The sequence below is a fragment of the Pipra filicauda genome, unplaced genomic scaffold, assembly GCF_003945595.2.
Source record: "Pipra filicauda isolate LSUMZ 115617 unplaced genomic scaffold, ASM394559v2 scaffold85_size2586006_pilon, whole genome shotgun sequence".
Classification (NCBI taxonomy): Eukaryota; Metazoa; Chordata; class Aves; order Passeriformes; family Pipridae; genus Pipra; species Pipra filicauda.
In genome coordinates this window covers 1,223,014-1,239,247 of record NW_024105042.1, presented here as the reverse complement: position 1 = coordinate 1,239,247, position 16,234 = coordinate 1,223,014, and the positions used below count along the sequence as shown (strand labels likewise).

Below are 16,234 nucleotides of genomic sequence, written 5' to 3'. Positions count from 1 at the left end.
TGGACTCCAAAAATAAAATCATCTGGATATGGAAATCTGAGACTCATGATCTTTGCCAGATTACTCTGTTGTTATCAGGCTATAAACATGTCTGTTCTTTTAATCCATACAGCACACAGGCTTTTATATTGCCCTTTTATGATTATCAATCAAGTGTTTACAGATTGAGACTAAATGAATTAGTACTGGGCTGGTCAGTGGAAGCTCTGCAGAGGCAGCCAAAACCACAGAAACGGTCAGTGAATGCCATAAGGGTGACTCACAGCTGAACAACCAACTGGCAGGTAGTCCAGCTCTTCTGACATGGGCACAACTGAGGACACGAGCAGGGTCTGCACACAGGGTTGTCTGGCAGACATGTCCCCAAGTGTCACGGCATTCCATATGACAGTGTCAGAGCTCTGCACTTTTCCACGCATAGCGAGGAGTAACTGTGGTAGCTTGGATCTAGAGCTGTGGTTTCTTGTTAAAGCCAGTTCTTGAAGGGCAAACCTTTATGAATCTCTGGAAAACTCCTTTTGGGGAAGGAGGAAGAGAAAAAAAAAATATCCCAGAATAGCAGCAAGCCTACTTAAAATCCTCAAATCTGTCTAATTCCTCACAGCAATCATCCGCCCAGCTTCCCCTAAAAACTTTACCTCTTTTCTTTCTTATCAGAAGGACCACATGACTATGATAAATAAACATACTTAAAATTACATGTTTTCCTTGAGCCTCCACCAGTGATTTATCCCAAAGTATTTTAAGATAGAGAGCTTAGATCTGCCTAAAAATTGGGTTAAGTGTCTATTGCACAAAAGATAAAGCAGAGTTTGCCATGTAATGCACACAAGAGTATACAAAAGTTCATGATCTCGCAGGGGTCTTTGAAAAGGAGTTCCTAAAATAACCAATTCCTAGAGTAAGCAGTAGGCTGAGACTGATGAAGCCTGCTACAAATCTCTTTTGGGAACAATATGGATTCAGATCAAAACTGTGTTCCTCAATCTAGGATCTCTTCTATTCAGTGAGGGGTTTTTGTTTTGGTGTTTTGGATTTTTGTCCTTCTAATATTCTTAATGTGCCCTAAGCAGCTGGGGCTTTGACTCATATCCTGGATACTCCTGCACTCCAGCCTATCACTATTCAGCCCCCTTCCCACTTACCAAAATTAAGGATATATTTACACATCTACTATTCCTGGAGGTAAAAGACCACTTACAGCTTAGAGCGATAGTAAAGGGGATTCATCTCCAACCATTCCACCAGACAGTTATCCCCCCAGTCCTAGTATTTAACTTCAGAGCTCATCAGCTCTTGGAATAGCAGACCTGAGCCACAAAGCTTTAGAGACAGAGACAAAAGTTCATCACCACCCACAGTTACTACAGAAATTCAGTACAAGTCCAGTCTCAAAGTCTTAGCAATAAAAGAGTCCTGGCAAAAACCCCTTTGCCACATTAGAGAAGAAAATAAATACTTGGGCAAGTCTATCAAATGGGTTATTAATAGACTATCATTTCTGTAATTTCAGAAGCGGGTGACACCCTGCTATTTAACAGAAATGGGGTGGAAAGCAGAAAGGGAATGGTTTTGATCTGACCTTGTAAGTGATTCAGAAGACCCAAAGCCAGAGAAGTTTGGCCTAAAACCTTGTCCAAATCCCAAAGAATGTCCAAGAATAAAACAGGGTTGAGCACTACACACCCAGTGATGGCCAGGTCAGCACGCAAATCCTCTCACCCTGGGTTAGCAGCCATGATTAACATACTTTCTCCCTAAGTGAGCATCCATCCTTCCACCTTCCTCAACTCCACAGTGCTCATGTGCTCTGCAAGCCTTTCAGTATATGGGGCAATAGCTTCTTTGCAGAGTAGCCAAAACTCCAGTATGTCTTATCTTTTGGCTAAACATGCCATAATCTGGTCTAGATGGTAACTCCATGAGCTGCATTAACTCCCTCCTGTCCCCCTGAGTTGCTGCTACAAAAAATTACAGGGGGCCCACGTCAACAGCATGCATTGCCACCAAGAAAAGAGTATGACCACCATTTACAGCAGCAGAAAATTAACCCAATGCCTGGATTCACTCCCCAGCACAAGACACGTGTAGTATTTTCTAGCACTTGAAGAACCAAGATCTAGGTTTCAAGAGTTTGGGACAAGTAGCAGCTTTAAGGTAGACTGTGGCTTCCAGCACTGGCGTGTGTGTGATGCACAGCTAAAACCAGCAGCAAAACACAGCCCCTTAGGGGAGGGCCTCAGGAATGAGCTTGGCCCATGGTAAATGGCAGGCACTCTCTCAAGCAAGTGCTCCAGTTCAGTTCTTTCTTCACAGTCCTCAGCAGCATTTCCAATGAAATCCTGAAAAATTCAGTGCTGACCTTTGCCAATTGGAGACTATTAGTCTCAGGATTTTTATTTTTGATCTGCTAGGTTTTAAAACTGAGCCAAGAAAAATTAGAGGCAGGAGGGTGAAAGTAAGAAGTTGAGTCCTCTTTCCACTCCTTCTTGGAAAGTTGGCTCTCCAAACAGCGATTCCAACCAACTAGGTTACAGGTAGCAACAGTTAAGAATACTCAAGTATTTGCACACAAATCTGTTAAACTGCTTGGAGATTTTCACACAGCTGCCAAACTGAGTCTTCCACCAGGCTGAAGTCACCTATATACTCTAGTATTTGCCCTAGTCCTGCTCAGTAGTTCAACACATGGCATGAAGCAGAGTAGCCAAGGAGTTTAACAGCAGTCAGAGTAACCCATATAGTGCCCCACCACAGCACCTCTCTGGATGTGGCTGTATGGCACCCATCTTTTTCCAGAGTAGGAAATTAAACGACTTGCAATTCTCGGTTAGACTCTCCACTTCATGGAGCAGGTTCATGACCTCAGCCAGAGCTTGGGCAGCATGAAACTGTCTCCAAGCCACAGCCTAAGACACATATATGAGTCTTGACTACATGGGTAAAGATTATATCCAAATTCAAGCCTGCTTTGCCAGCTTAACACATCAGGCTACAGCCCATGGCAGATCTGTACTGAAGAATAGCTGCTTTGGAAGCTGGGTATTTGTTTGGATGAGAAGCAAACTGAAAGGCCAGGAACTAGAAGAGTGTGGAGAGCTAAGAACCTGCCAAATGTACATAACACTTCCAAGCAGCACTATATATCAACATTCACCTTCTTGAGCACCATGCAATGCAATTTATCACTTATATTTGCACTATCATCACACACAGATTTTTTTTTATGCTAAACTAGCAACATGCATTTAGCTAAAAGCAGTCAGCAGAAGGGAAAAAATTCATATCTATTTAAGATTTTGCTTCCTTGCCTTTCAAGAAGGCTAAAAACTTTGGCATTCAGTTTGCCATTTTATATATAAACACAATGAAACAGTCCCAACAGATGTATTGAGTCACCCCCCCAGCCAGGTAATCTGAAGGGTTCTTGTCATTTTTCCTATGGGACACCACTTCTTCTGTCTCCTCCTCAACATGTTTCTCTCCTGCTCAGTCTTGTTCTGTTTCTGTCTCAACTTCCCAGTGACCTGTCAACCAAGAGGCTCCTGTGACTAAATACTTCAGATATTTCTGCACTTTTATATCCAGCTACCACCCTGAAATTAGACCTATTCTGCTAAGATGAGGCAGAGCAACCCCCCCCCAAGGTTTTATTCAACTTCTGTCAAGGATAGTATTTCTGGAATCATAGCAGTATTACTCACTAAAAACTCCAGGCGAGTAAGCACTCATCTGCTGAGGATGGTGGGATTTTGTTCACATACTTTGAACAGGGCATGAACTTGAATATTTACCAAATGTGGTATGGAAAGCAGCAGGAGCGTTTCCATCTTTCCTTGCCCCAAGACCTATGTGTAGCCTTAACTGACAGGGTGACCAGCCCAGCATCCTGTGCAGGCACAGGGTCTGTCTCTTAGTTTTTGCCTTGTATGGGACTACTTCTCCCCAGACCTTGACACCTCATCTAAAAGTTGTTCCCCTGCTCCCTCCTCCTTCCCAGCTCCTTGCACCAAGGAGACTGATGCTCCCTTGAAAATTTTGCAACTTTGTCAGAGTCTCATCTTATTCATGTAACACCCTTTCTACTTACTGTGGAAATGCAAAAGAGCATTTCAGAAGGATAGGGAGCATGTAGTCGTGTTTCTCTGTTTTGTCTTGGCTCATAAGATTTCTCAGTTTTGCTTCTCTTCTTCTCTCCTCCATCCCACACAAAATACTGAGATTACAGTTGTGCAGGTAACTTAGCTGGGGCCAGGGTCAACCCACCACAAGAGGTTGGGTGAAGCTGCCTTGGATTGTGGCTTTGAGTTGGGCAAGGAAAATAAAACACAGCAAACTACTAACCACTGCTAGCAGCAACATCAAGGTGAGGTAGTCACCAGAAAAGCAAAGCTCTTCCTTTTGAGAAATCGTGCATCATGAAAAACCGATTTTTGTGACAAGACAACACATCCTGGTATCCACTGTCAGAGACTCACATTCAAGATAACTCCAAAAAGCACACACAGCTTGAACTACAGAATTCTCTTTTTAATAGCATGCAGAACACCAAGATGCAAGAATTTACCTGGAGTGACGCTCTTTTTTGGAGTCTCAGACAAACTGGACATCCAAACTTGAAATCCAATTATAGGGCAGCCATGAAAACAGAAAGTAATTAGAGACACAAGAAAACAGTCAAAAAACAGTCATATCAGAAAGTCTGAGAGTAAACACAGTTTTGAAAGATACATTAAGTTTTTCTTAAGAGTAGTGTTGGCATGATGGGGACTCAGAGGAAGGTCAAGTCATAAGAACCACCCAGTTAATTTTTATGTTTTAGGGGATTTGCAGAACTTAGGAAACTGATCTGTAGGTGACCCAAATTCTGAGATCTCAGAATAGGATATGCCCCGAGCTTATTCCCAATAGGACAGGGAACACATACCAAGAGACAGTTTGACTTATTAAGCCTCAGATCTGCAAAACTATTTAGCTTTGCAGCTGTTAATGATCCCCAAAAGACCAACAGACAACTCGCAGAGACTGAGCTTAGCAAACACATGTAAGTTTCTACAAACATCTTGTTACCCTGGAATAACATTAAGGAAAATAACAATAGACAAATAATGCTCCCTGGAAAAGAGTAAAAAGCTCCTATAAAGGTACATTCGAAGTATGACTGGAAGTTCCATCTTTTTAGCAAATGTTTGAGACAGATCTGGTTAAAGAGAAAGTTAATGGAATTGCTACCAACAAGGTCAAAAGATATTCCTTCCCCTCTGTGAAATGGGATGTAAATACTTGGCTTGGGATTCTGGAGATAATCCTCTAATGTTAAGTGCTGCTTTTTTTCTTGAATGCACTGGACACATGTTTTAAAACTTAGCAGGTTTGCCCCCATTTTTTAAGTAAGAACCAGAAAGCATTCCCCTTCTGTGGGATGAGGGAGCAGAAGGGCAGCTGTTACTCTCATATTGCATGGGAGAAGAGATGGAGGAGAGGTGCTTATATGACTCTCTAAGACTTTCCTAAATCTGATAAGCAACTCCAAAATGAAATTTGAAAAAAAACCCCACAATTTATTTGCAATGAGGAACCCTGATCTGGACCTATCAGTTTAATAACAGAGAAGATGTACCCTTCAATGAGTTGGAGAGAGAGGCAAGCTATACTGGTGGCCTTGTCTATTTGACTTGTTACTGTCTTCTGAACTGCAGAATATCTCCAAGACAGTCAAACATCAGGAACAGATTTTTAGTACATATATAACTGAGAAATTGCTAGCATGATACAAACCTTAAGAAACAGTTCTCAAACTTTCCCAATGGAAACCAGAAGTCCAAGAAACACATTGCTGCATTTCCTCAGCACTAGGAGAATGGTGAGGTTTTGAAATCCTTTCTTTAGATCAGGGACACAATTTTCATCGTGTAGAACAAAACTGGAATTCAAATGGATTCAGTATTTTGCTTACTTTACAATAAGCTCTCTATAGTGGCAGCCTTGAGAAAAATTTGAAGTCTTTCAACCACCTAACTCCCAAACCCATGCACTCCACTGTCACAATACACTACAAAAACTGTGGTAAATTACAATAATTTACTTTGGACTACCATTTAAGAAAGAATGAAAAAGGCTCTGCACTGGTAGAGTATAACAGGAAATCATCTGGCAGAGTAACTTATGGTGTAGCTTATGGAGGGAATATACAGCATGTTTCTATTACAGACTTGGGGCATGCACGGAAAAGGGTGTGAAGGAGTTGTTGTCAGCAACTTGTCTATTAGCTTTTGAATAGACTTCCACTGCCTTCGGGAACAGGATTATGAACTTCAGTCAGTTGTCAGATCTTTTTCCAGACAGAAGAACCTGAGTACAGCAGTGATAAATCAAGCAGATGATGTATTGTAGGAGCAAATGGGAAGATGTCAAAGTTTGCCCCCATCCAAGCTGGCAGCAAAAGGCTGAAACACCCAATAATTAAAGACAGAGGTATTAAGCTGCACTTACCACAAGCTTAGGGCTACCCTAGATCTGTCTGCCAAAGAAGAGAGGGAGTTTAAACCTAGATCCTCAGTAGCCATATCTACAGATATCCCATGTGAGATTTCAAAGAACCAAATTCACCATAAAAACCCAACTCTGTTAGCCATTATCAAATAATAATAAAAAAATATTGTAATTTTTTTCTCCTTGTCAAAACTAAGCCAGAATAAAAGGGCAGTATAAATATTAATTGGTAAACAATCCCACAGGTCCACAATGTGGGCTTCTCAGCCCAGGAAGCAGCATAAAAGCAGCAGCACTTCTCAGTTGCCCCAGCCCGACAGCAGCTAGATGTGGATGAGGTTGCTTCTGAAGCAGAAGACAGCCAGCATATTTCAGCTGCTCCTGCACATCTGCTTAGCATTCAACTTCCTTCTTGGGATTTTTTTTTTTTTATTCCAAGACGTTTAAGCTCTAATTGCTACCAGCTTTTAAGAGTCCCCCCTACAAATAATAAAAATATCAGACATTAGTGATAGATTCCACTTCACAGAGAGCTCAAACGAAGAGCCGCGGCGGGAGCCAGTGTATGGGGAGGAGGTCAAAGGCCCCAGAAGCATGCTGTGCCCAAGCCAACAAAACACAAGCTTTGAATGGCCCCGGGTTTTCCCTTTAGGACAGGGTTTTACTGGAATTCTGCATGGGGCTTGGAGCTGGTTTCCAATGGGATTGGTAACGGTAAACGAACAAACCCTCGCTTCCTGCCACTCCTCTCCCCTGTTGCCACACAGCTGAGCACTGGCTGGTCTCAGATGACTTGGAGGTGAGGGGGAATCTCAGTATTTAGAAGGGAGGTAAAAGTTGCCTGAGTAAGGCAACGGCATCCCAATTCTGCTTCAAACACCAGTCCCCACAGCCCTTGTTGCCGACTTCAGCTGGAACCAGAACAAACCCTTTCAATCGGAATTATTTTTAAAAGCTCAAAAGAAACATGGATCCATAAATTACTGCTAAGCCACAGGGCCAAGGCAGTTGTGATGTGCACAGAGGAGGCTTTCCTGTGGAGCCACACTGCACAGAAATAGCAGCAGAGCAGGCGTGTCACTGGAAGCAGCTGCTGAACCCCCATCCCATCGCTTCCAAGCTGCCAACACAGAGTTGGGCAAGCCCCAGACTGATCGACTGAGTTCCTCAGGTGTGAAAGAAAAGGAAGAAGTTGGAAGAGCAAAAAAGCTTTAAAGACAAAATTTAGTTGGTTGCTGTGGTGAACATGAAACAGATTATTTTAAATTTCACCAGAAGCTTTTCTGCTGCCAGTGAGACTGGTTTGTTTGCTGCTCCTCCCACCACTGGCAAGAGCACAGGCGCCAGACTGCTGGGGACTAATGCTTTATGCTTGTGATAGAGCCCCACTCATCTCATTTTAGCAGCAGACTATTTGTCTTGTGTGCAGTTAGAGCAGAATGAGCTTCCAGAAAAACCTACAAAAGCTGAAGCCAGTCTACAGTCAAATGCACGAACTCAATGCTACCAAAATCCAGGAGATGCCACATTCATGGTTCATATCAGCATTGCACATCCAGCTGGGTTCCTGCTCTAGCAGGTGCAGAGAAACTCCTCCACAGGCATTTTAGCAGCAGCTACTGATGCAGGTTCCCTTTTGTTAATAACACTGCCTAAAATGTTTAGTTCAATGTTGGGTCCAGGATCCATTATTTAATACTGCTGTCAAGGCCAGAAGGGACACTCTCCTAAAGATTCACAGGTTGAATGCTGCTGGGGCTATAAGGGACCTTTATAACAATTTTTTTTTAAACTAATGTCTGTATGGCTGTCCAGCCTGTGAAGCTACATATTTTCCAACAACACTTCTGCAGTAATTCCAGGGAATGGGATCATACTAATCATGTGTCTCAGTGTGATTGTAGTTCTGGCTGTGTAGCCCTTGCCCCAAATGATTTCTTTGCATAGCTGAGAAGTTAGCTTGGGCCAAAGACAGGTCCCAACAAGTGATCTGGATGTGGCTACCTTGCTTTGGAGGGCAAAGAGTTTAATTACACAGGTATGACCTGTTCCATAGAAGTTGCCTTCCATAGGAGATAACATTCCTAAGTCCATTTAATTAATAAAACTCTTTTGTTCTCATGAAGTTCTACCTTAAACATTAACTGGGAATACTAAAATCTCCCAGCTCTTAAGGTGCACCTTAAATTACCGTGAAAACAATTATAAGAACAAGTGACCATGCTGAAAAGATGCTGACATCTGAGAGACTGTAGCTTTCCAACAGTGATCAATTTTGTAGATCATTAGTCCTCTCCATGAGAAGGTACTACTGGCTCTGTTACCACCACAAGTGGTGAGCACTGCTGACTGTTTTGCAGATTTATTTTCCTGACTTCTATACTTCCTGGCTTAATTGGAAGGTTGAAAAGAAGTCCAAAAAAAAAAAAAAAGGCAATATAATCAGTGATTATTCTTCTTTATTTCTCCCCTGGAGCTAGGGGAAATAAATGCTTCTTCTGAAAAATGAGGGTGCCCTCATCCCAACAGTGGTATTTGGTAAGTCAGCAAGCAGCAGGCTGACCACGCTGTTCCTTAGAAGTGTCCACTTCCCAGAATTGGCCTAGAGCCATGTTTGCTGCAATGTTCATGACGTATGGCGGAACAGAAAACAGAAATTAAGCCTGTATTTCAATCTACATTTTGGAAGACAAGCCTGCTAAAGAGTTAGTATAAATGAAGCGCCATGTTGTCCTGGGAGCTCAGGTGGGACACCTTACTGCCCCGAGCAGGTAAGGAACTGCAGAGAGCCAAGCTCAGTCTACTCAATACAGAGCTTCTTGCTGGGATTTTGCTTCCAACAACATCCTCCTCCTCCTCCTGAAAAGGTGAGGCTGGCCATCCATACAACCAAGAGCAGAAAGCTCAGTGAGGAACCCTAAAACTGTGTTCACCCATACCCTTGTGAGCCATTTCCAAAACCTTCATCCCCCAGGCCCATTGACCATCCTCCGTCAGCCTGCTATGGGTTTCTCTCCCCTAGCCCCTTCCCCTTCAGCTGGGGCTTGACACTTTGGTTAAATGGGAAGGCAGTAAGATGCAATAGTACTAGACTAGGAGAGGGAGAGAGCAATACTTGGTGTTGCTAACCTACCCCAGGAACAGAAGTACTTTTACCAGAGAATTACTCCGATACAGAGTCTACACGTAGCTTTGCAACATGGCTGTAAAACAGCTTGGAAAGAAGAAAAATGCAGATGAGCCTTCATCTGAACTGGAACCATTTTCACACATTCTTGGCTCACACAATTAACTCATTCAATTAGGCAGAGAACAACAGACAGTCAGAAAAATGGGAGGATGGTACAGAAAGGTTGTGAGTGTTTTCATCTATCTCAAGCACTACTGCTCAGGGCACCCTACTGAACTGCACCATTGATGTTTCTCCCTCCAGGCTCCAAAAAGACCTAAACAAAAACAACGCTTGTGCCCAGTGCCTGACCCAGGGTGTGCCTGATCAGCCATTACACTTCTTAGGTACCACAGTGACAGATTTATTTGCTACTCTAATTGCTGGGCAAGCAGCAGTCACCCCTGTCCCTCACCAGGACAGCGTAAATAAGCTTTTCATGGGATGCTGATGCATCATGTTTAAAGCAAGTGTTTTAAGACAGTCTTTGGAGAAATACAGATATATTAATTTTTCCCCCACTAGGAGACTGCATTTTAAAGTAAACCTCTCATCCTTGCAGAGGTATCTCCTCCTCTATACACTTGAAGCTGAACATCACCTCCACTCCCCATGCCATCTGTTTAAGAGGGCTATATCTTGAAAAAATATTTGACTAGTAGATTATCAAACATGCAAATCCAGCTAAAGTGCCTGAGTAAGAGGATTGGCAGCAGGCTTTAAATAAGGCCTTTAATTTTAGTCTTATTCATCAAGTTCAGCCCCATCATGAACAGCCTGTACAGGGCTTGTGCTTGGGAAGAGGCACTGCCTTTGTGCGGGGGGTTGAAGGGAGATGTGCTGAGCTGCAGCGACAGCCAGCACCTTCCTCTCTTCCTGGCAGAAGTGGCCACCCCGGGAGTTGCTGTGGCTCCTTGCCTCCCCAGCACCACACTGCAGACCAAACTCAGACCACGTCCACTTGCCACGTAGCCTGGCGTACACTAGACCCACACATGCTTCTTGGAAAATGTTCACATCTGGCCTTCACGTGACTAGAGCATGCCTCAGAAATTCATCATCTGGATAACTCACTCCTGCAGGGGAGAAATCCACAACCAGAGAGCCCTTTCCTGAGCTGGAACAGAGCAGTGGGGCCAGAGGATTTTGTGCTTGACAAACTGCACAGTGACACGCTCACCAGCTGCATTTCATAGCCTCATACAGTCCTTCATCCTTTCTAAAAGTACAAACGCAAAGAAAACTTAGTCCCAATTTTCCACTCTGCTTACTTTTTCAAAAGCCCATTTTAATCCCATTTGCAGACCCTGAAGTATCCAGGACTGTTTAGCTTTTGTTCTGGCAGCCATAGCTCATATTAACTCTTTCCACATGGCAAGTGAGGACTTTCCCACATGATCACTGTGGTACAGCCCCTGCACATACAGTTTTGTAGCAGTTCCAAGTTTGGCTGGGAAGTGCCTAGAATATCTGAATGTTAATCCACATCTACAGCTGTACAAACTGAGAGCATCATCCCTCTGAGGAAAAAAACCAGCTTCCAGCACTGCCAAGGAAGAGGGCAGAGAAGCCCCTAACATTGCACTTGAAAATTCACAGGTACATACACTTGCTGGGATTCAGGTGTGGCTCAAAAAAAAAAAAAAAAAAAGGAGCAAGGGTCAAATTCCAACTGTGAAGCAGTCACGCTGCCAAGCACAGAACACGTATGGCAGCATTGGCATGTCCAGGCAGAGAGACCAATAATCGATGCATATGTTATAACTCCTGCTGAATACCTCTGTAAGTAAAGCTTCCAGTCCTCTTGGGTTAGGTGAACCACTCCATCCACAGCGGATTGGAGAAGATTTTTCCTGTCATGCAGCCTGGACACAGGCCAGGTAGAATGTGGCAGGTGAAAGGCCACACACAAAGCTGGAGGCACTTAGGGAGAGCTGTTTTAGGGGTGAGTGCTCTCAATAGCCTAAGGACATACACCCTACACCGAGGTTTCCTACTCATGAGAGAGACTCAAGTGCTCCTCTGCCTGAGACTAAGTTACCCAAAATGCCCAAGGAAGGTCTGCTCCTCTCAGCCAGTCATACCCATCTGTGCTGCATATGGATTCCTGCAGTGGCAGAGGATCATCACCCTCCACTACAGCTCCCAAGTGCATTTCTCACCTGCCTTATCTAGGGTGCCAAAACCAAAAGACCAGTACTCTCTGTGCAAGAAAAACCCACGCAGGCAGCACTAATACCATCTGCCACCAACAGACAGAAGTGGGAGGCAGAAAGGGAGCAGATTGAGAACAGAGAGCTCCTTAAAAGCAAGCAAAATGCCAATATATCCTCTAAGGTGCCACACGCTTTTTCAGCGCTCAGCTTGAAGGCTCTCCGAGGCATTTGCAGGGTGCATGCTGTTCTGCCATGGCTGTGCTTAAGCCACACCTCATATTTGCAGGCCTCCCCTGCCTGCCCAGTCTCCCTGCTCTCTCTCCTAGAGACAGGGTTCTCTGCATCATCAGTGCTGAACTGGGAACAGCAAAGAACACAAACACATTCCTTTCCCTAATCCTGTACCCTGTCCCCACACTTCAGTTTAAAAGTCAAGGAGCAAAACAAAAACCCCACACAACACACAAACAACTCTTTCTCTCTTATCCCATCTTCCTCCCACCCCAGCATATAGGCCACCCAGAAGATGACAGTGATCCTATACATCTAATGGGCCACGTCTTGTCAGCAGAAAACTGAAGCAGCACAGAATAAAGTCTCCTATCTGCTCTTCTCTTCAGTAGCCTCAGGCAGAAGTCCAAAGCATTTCAGTTTAAGCAGTGACTTTAAAAATATGGTGTACAAGGAGAAGTGTGAGATCAGCTTCCTCCTGCCAGAATACCACAGGCTGGATTTAGAGCGTGGGATTGGAGTGGACAGATTCACATCTTGACTGAAGATGCAGAATTGGGTCACACACACAGATGCTGCAAGGAGATGAAATCTGCCTGACTTAGCAGCAGCTCTTCCTCAAATCCTGCTCTCTGCCAGTGCACCTGAGCATAGAGCAATAGTCCTGCTTTGGGAAAAAAAAAACACCACAGAATGGATGTTTCTCTAATTATATGAAGAACTTGTTAAGAAAAGATTTAGAGGCTTGTTACAAAATCAGAACAGAAAATTAGCTGTTTGGGGAATTACTATATCAAGGAAAAGTCAATAAAATGACCAGAAGTTTAGCAAATTCACTACCTGAGAAAGAATAATTCTCTGTCATGAGAAAAGGAAGCTCTGTCATCAAGGACTGAACTCAAGATGCACATTGAGATCATTAACTACTAATGTCTTCCAGAACCAGGCCCAAGATGTATATCCACAGTAATTAAATACTAAGGTTTGTTTGGTCCTTGGTTGCTATGCCTCTGGCTATTCTATCCTTCTTTTATTACTAAATCCTTTATCTTCCTGTTAAAGAAAAAAAAGCAAAAGCTATGTGAGAACCAAAATGTTCTGCCAGAATCTGCTGTTTTTAAATTCCATGCGGTAATTAGTACGTACAGCCAAGAAGGTTAATCGTATGATGAGAGAACAGATCCTGATTTCTGATCAAGAGCAATCTTGTCAGTACATGCTTGTGAAGTTATAAAATAGTGGCTGGCAAACTACCTCATCCAGCTATCCTCATCAACAGGCTAAATGGCATCAAGGAGCCAGTCCACCATCACTGTTTCTGCCATAATTGCAGAAAGCAATGTAGGAAGCACAGCACACACATGTGATTCATCAGGACACAAACAAGAGCACGTGCCTTGTCTACAGGGATCATGTCATACCACAGATTTCTTACAAGGATTAAGACACCAAGACCAAGCCACAGGGTTTAAGATGTTCCTGGGACCTTGCCATGGACTTAGACAGACTTAGATTCTCATTCACCACCTTAAAAAAAAAAGGGGGGGGATAAAAAAAATTGACCTTCCAAGCTAAAGCTTTCACTTCAGATGGAGTATAGGGAGACAGACTTCAGAGACAAACACCAGGAGAGCAGAATGACTCAAAGTAACATTTGAGTTAAAAATCACATTTTAGCTTTGTTGCTATCACCTGGGCTCAGATTCACTAATCAATAGCCAACTGTCTGCTTCATTACTCAGGCACCCAATGCAGGTAGCCCCAAGACATCTGCTACAGTCACCACCCTGACAGAAGATACATTGCCTCATGCTGGGATTTACCATGTTAGTTAATTGGATTTTTCAGCCTCTTTAGTAACACGTTCTCAGATTTGGCCCCTTTGAGAACCCGTTTAAAAGGCTTAGAGTTCTTCTGACTGAGAAGATAGAACTGAGACAGATTTCACAGTCAACTGAGTAAGTTAAGGCAGTTAGCGCACAGTTCTAATATTAAAAGGGTTTCCACCACTCCAGATGACATCCCATCAATACCGCAACAACCTTAAGGCAAAGGAAAGGCAACATTGCATCTCTGAGAGAGAGGTCCTTCCTTCTCCCTCCATGCAGCCATCTCCCACAAATATTATAAAACACCTGCCAGGCCTGAAGGCCACACATTCCCTTCTCTCCTTGTACCCATAGGTAGCTACACAGGCCTGCCACAGGCCCATGAAGCTGGCAGGCAGCTCCACACTCAGTTGCATCAACCAAGCTTTGCCCCAAGGGTTGGCACCTCAGTCCTGCAATAGGTAAAGACAGTTCCAGCCATACAGCCCTACCAATCCAGCTAGTGGCTCACACCTTTGTGACCCTGTTGAACGATTAAGCACAGAAGGGCTAGCACACACTATTCCTTTTCTCTGTGTCATCTTAAAGGAGGCAGTTCAAACTAAGTTAAGAAAATTAAGCTCATTTATAAAAAAACAAAAAAGCGAGACTTGCCATGGAGCTGTAAGTGCAAGCTAGGCATGTGCAATGTGACAGGACCAGAAAGGTTAAGCTGTGAAGTAATGAGCATAGCTCAGCTTGTAAAGGCAGAAAAAGCCAAAAGTTGAGCCATTTCCCTCTGTAATTACAAAGGAAGAAGAAAAAACTATCCCTAATAACAAAGTAGCATAAGGCAACTCCCTGAGGCTGACAGAATACACATCCTCAGCGCGAGAGTAAGGAAGATGGTTTTCCTAGTAAAGAAGAAACAACTTTTGCCATCAGCTCCACCCATAATCCCAAAGCAGCATCCCACAAAGTGATCAGCCACAAGGGCCCGTGGTGTTGTTACCATGATCTACTTGTTTCTCACTTGAGGCCCTGCTTCTGTCAGTGCTGCAACTCTCTCAACTCTACTTAGTAATTTCCCCATTGAGGGAAAAGAGAGCATTACAGATGTTTCTATAAAAAGTTCATGAAGTAGCTTCCAACAGACTCTGAAGTTTTTATTTACTTGCCAGTGGATACATCCTTCCTAGTTTTAGATTACAGGAGGGAAAGAAAGCAGTGATTGTTGTCTGTGTGTAGCCATAATCTTACTAGCCCAAAAATTGGACATGGGAACCCAGCTGAAAGATGGTTCACTCGTGCAGGGAAGTCTCATCAGCATCCTCACTGAGGTAACATTGGCTTGGACCAAGTTGTTAAGTTAATATTCTGAGTGCTCAATTACAGGGGCTGTTTAAAGAGACTTCAGCTGTCTGAGTCAGCCAAAGCTCAGCCAACTTGACACAGACAGGACCTGAACAACGAGGGAAAGGAGACACTGCATACTGAAGGAGCCATAACTTCTATTTTTTTAAAGACTTATTCCTCCTCAGCTGGAGGAGCATTCTACCACATCGCAACAAGGTGCCAGAGAAAGCTGCTGAGCAGTGGCTTGAAGCCAGCTGTGCCCCCAGCAGCAAGCTGGGCTGTCAGCAGTGGGGGTTTCGTTATGATTTCAGAAGGGGATGGCCAGCCGTGCTTCTGCTAGTGCACACTCAAAGTAGTAAGCACAAGGACTTGGTCGCTTACCAGGCAGGTGACAAGGATCCACACCATTGCTTTGAAAGCCACGGTGAGGTAGCATCTCTTCTGCTGGGTCTGACCCCACAGTTAGCAAGGTGAATCCTCTCAATAGCTGAGAAGCACTGAGACTCAGTGCAGAAAAGTTGTAAAGCCCATACTGACTCCCCATTGCCACCAAACACCAGGTCCCAGATGTTTGCTTCAGCTTCACGACTGGGAAGTGACAGCTTTGGTATGAAATCAGCCAAGAAAAATTATCAGCAAGGCAAGAGGGCAAGATGATCTTAACTCCAGGAGTCTGTAGCTTGCTCTAGCCAGCAAGGCGTATGTGGGGGACAAAATGACATCTTTGGGAATAAACACGCTCCAATTAGTTTTACAAGCCACACCAGGATTAGCAGATATCTCAAGGGTTAATTAGTTCACCATGCACAGATGGTAGCTGGTAGGGTTTGCAGAGTGGATTAACCTAATTTCTGGTTTGTAATGTACCATGCAAATATCCATTATTAGACTTGCAGCAATTCTACCCTTATTTTGATTTGAGGACAGAAAAACCACACAATGGATGCCGGCATAGAATAATGTCTATTTTGAGTGACAAATGAGTAGCTGTTCACTTGGCTTATGGGATCAACAAATTGGAG

The 16,234-nt window shown here is 43.8% G+C and overlaps 1 protein-coding gene across 2 annotated transcripts in view; it reads right to left on the bottom strand.

The window, feature by feature from the left end:
- The window catches only part of SH3PXD2A (SH3 and PX domains 2A), a 246,803-nt gene that overhangs the window by 64,922 nt on the left and 165,647 nt on the right, over nucleotides 1-16,234 (bottom strand). For both annotated transcript variants that reach the window (XM_039390702.1, XM_027738618.2), the window contains exon 7: nucleotides 4,568-4,615. In XM_039390702.1, coding sequence (XP_039246636.1) covers nucleotides 4,568-4,615 — 48 coding nt within the window. The remainder of the gene's footprint in view (nucleotides 1-4,567; nucleotides 4,616-16,234) is intronic.